The sequence below is a fragment of the Nicotiana attenuata genome, chromosome 1, assembly GCF_001879085.1.
Source record: "Nicotiana attenuata strain UT chromosome 1, NIATTr2, whole genome shotgun sequence".
NCBI classification, from domain to species: domain Eukaryota; kingdom Viridiplantae; phylum Streptophyta; class Magnoliopsida; order Solanales; family Solanaceae; genus Nicotiana; species Nicotiana attenuata.
Window position 1 is genome coordinate 69,916,495 of NC_031989.1, and position 1,650 is coordinate 69,918,144.

At 38.7% G+C, this 1,650-nt stretch overlaps 1 protein-coding gene across 4 annotated transcripts in view; it reads left to right on the forward strand.

Annotated features, from left to right (window-relative positions):
- The window catches only part of LOC109228350 (DEAD-box ATP-dependent RNA helicase 24), a 5,529-nt gene extending 4,412 nt beyond the window's left edge, over positions 1-1,117 (forward strand). Inside the window, exons 4-6 of one of the 4 annotated variants that reach the window (XR_002068378.1) lie at positions 88-487; positions 607-718; positions 860-1,117. Coding sequence is in view for 2 of the 4 variants with exons in the window: in XM_019393508.1 (XP_019249053.1) it covers positions 88-487; positions 607-658 (452 nt within the window). In the remaining 2 variants the exon portion in view is untranslated. Of the gene's footprint in view, positions 1-87; positions 488-606 lie in introns of all 4 variants that reach the window. The other 3 variants (XM_019393508.1, XR_002068379.1, XM_019393504.1) reach the window with 3 other exon arrangements.

Here is a 1,650-nt window from a genome sequence, read left to right on the forward strand (position 1 = left end):
CCCCCTTAAAAATAGAGAAATGGGATTTCCTTTAAATTCTTGATTGCCTAGCCAAAATACTAATGAGAAGTTGCTGTTTTTTTTCAGGTGGAAAAAGGGCGAAAGGAAGGGGAGGAGGAAGCAATAAGGGTGTACGAGGTGTGGATTTTGGTCTAGGTATTGGATACAATGCTGAATCAAATAACCCTCCCCAGAACGCTGCTCCAAGCCGTTCTGCAGCAGTTAATTCCCTGAGGACAGGCATGATGGCACAATTTAAAAGTAACTTTGTTGCTGCATCATCAAATTCTCAAAATCAAGGGATGAATAACACAGCTGGTGCGTATCCGAACAAGGGAATGGTCTTACAAGGCTTCGTCTCTGGTGGGACAATAGGTGGAGAAAGTAATGCTTCCCGTATTAGTTCCACATTTACTGCTGCTACACCTGGTGCATATTCTTCTAGTCAGCCAGCTAGAGATGGAGCTGACCAGAAGAGTTCAGAGAGGTGACTATACCTTCCTTATCTATTATCAGGTTTATCAACTAGTGTAAATGAAACTAGATGAACATTAAATTAATTAACGTTGTCAAACTCATTTTCCTTTTATTTTTTCACCATTGCAGTTCAAAAGAGAGGTCTAGAGAAAGACGGAGGCCTTCTGGTTGGGATCGTTGATTTGCTATTTAGGGATACTGGAATAATCAACTCGTTGGCAAATGTACTTTTCCTTTCAAAGTAATTTTTTTTCAAGTTTTGTTTTTTCCTTCTATGTATCCTGTTGTTGCATAGTTATTTCTTTTAGATTTATGTACTTGTAGTCTCTGTCTAGTTAGTCTCTGATTCCACTCCTATGATTTTGGTGACACAATACCATAGGATATACTTGGTTTACGCAAGGAAGGGTCAGATTGGCGTCAACTGCGGAGCCGGTGGGGGGAGAAATGTCATGGTGCTTCTAATAGGTTGTGTAAAATGATTATTTCCCAAACGTGTCGTATATGTAGCATTTGATTGTTTTGATACGTCAAAATTGTTCTTGTAACTTTAATCCCATTCTGATCCTTTGAAAATTTTAACATAGGGCTCCGTGAATTATGGAATAGGCTCAAATGTAAATTATCCACTTCGGCTGCAGTTTCAATTGCTTTGTTAATTTGTGCCACTTATGGATTATAGTGATCGGATATTCCAAAAATTCTGCCGCACTTCTGTCAGGCCCAATAAAAATTACACTATTTTTGGGAAGATCTAACGATTTTTTTTTTGGAGGATCGACTTCCGAGAAACATAATTATGGATGAAATTGATTTCGATTTGGTCTGCAGAGTCTATGTTAATAGAGCAGGCAGTGTAGGTTGATCAACGGTTGGAGCTGTCAATATGGGACGGGCCCAGCCCAGCCCAGCCCATCCCATCCCATGTGGGCTTTAGCAGTTGACGGGCTGGGTTGGGCTAGCCAGCATTTTGATGGGTCTTATAATGGTCAGCCCACCCCAGTCCTAGGTGGGTTGTGACCCCCATTTGCCAGCCCATTATTTTTTAAAGTATAATTTTTAATTTTTTTTTTAAGTTCTAACCTAAAAAAAGATAAATATTTAAAAGTTAAAAAAATCTTATTAGAAAAATTTCACAAAACTTAATAACTTTTTATACTGTTCTAATATTTC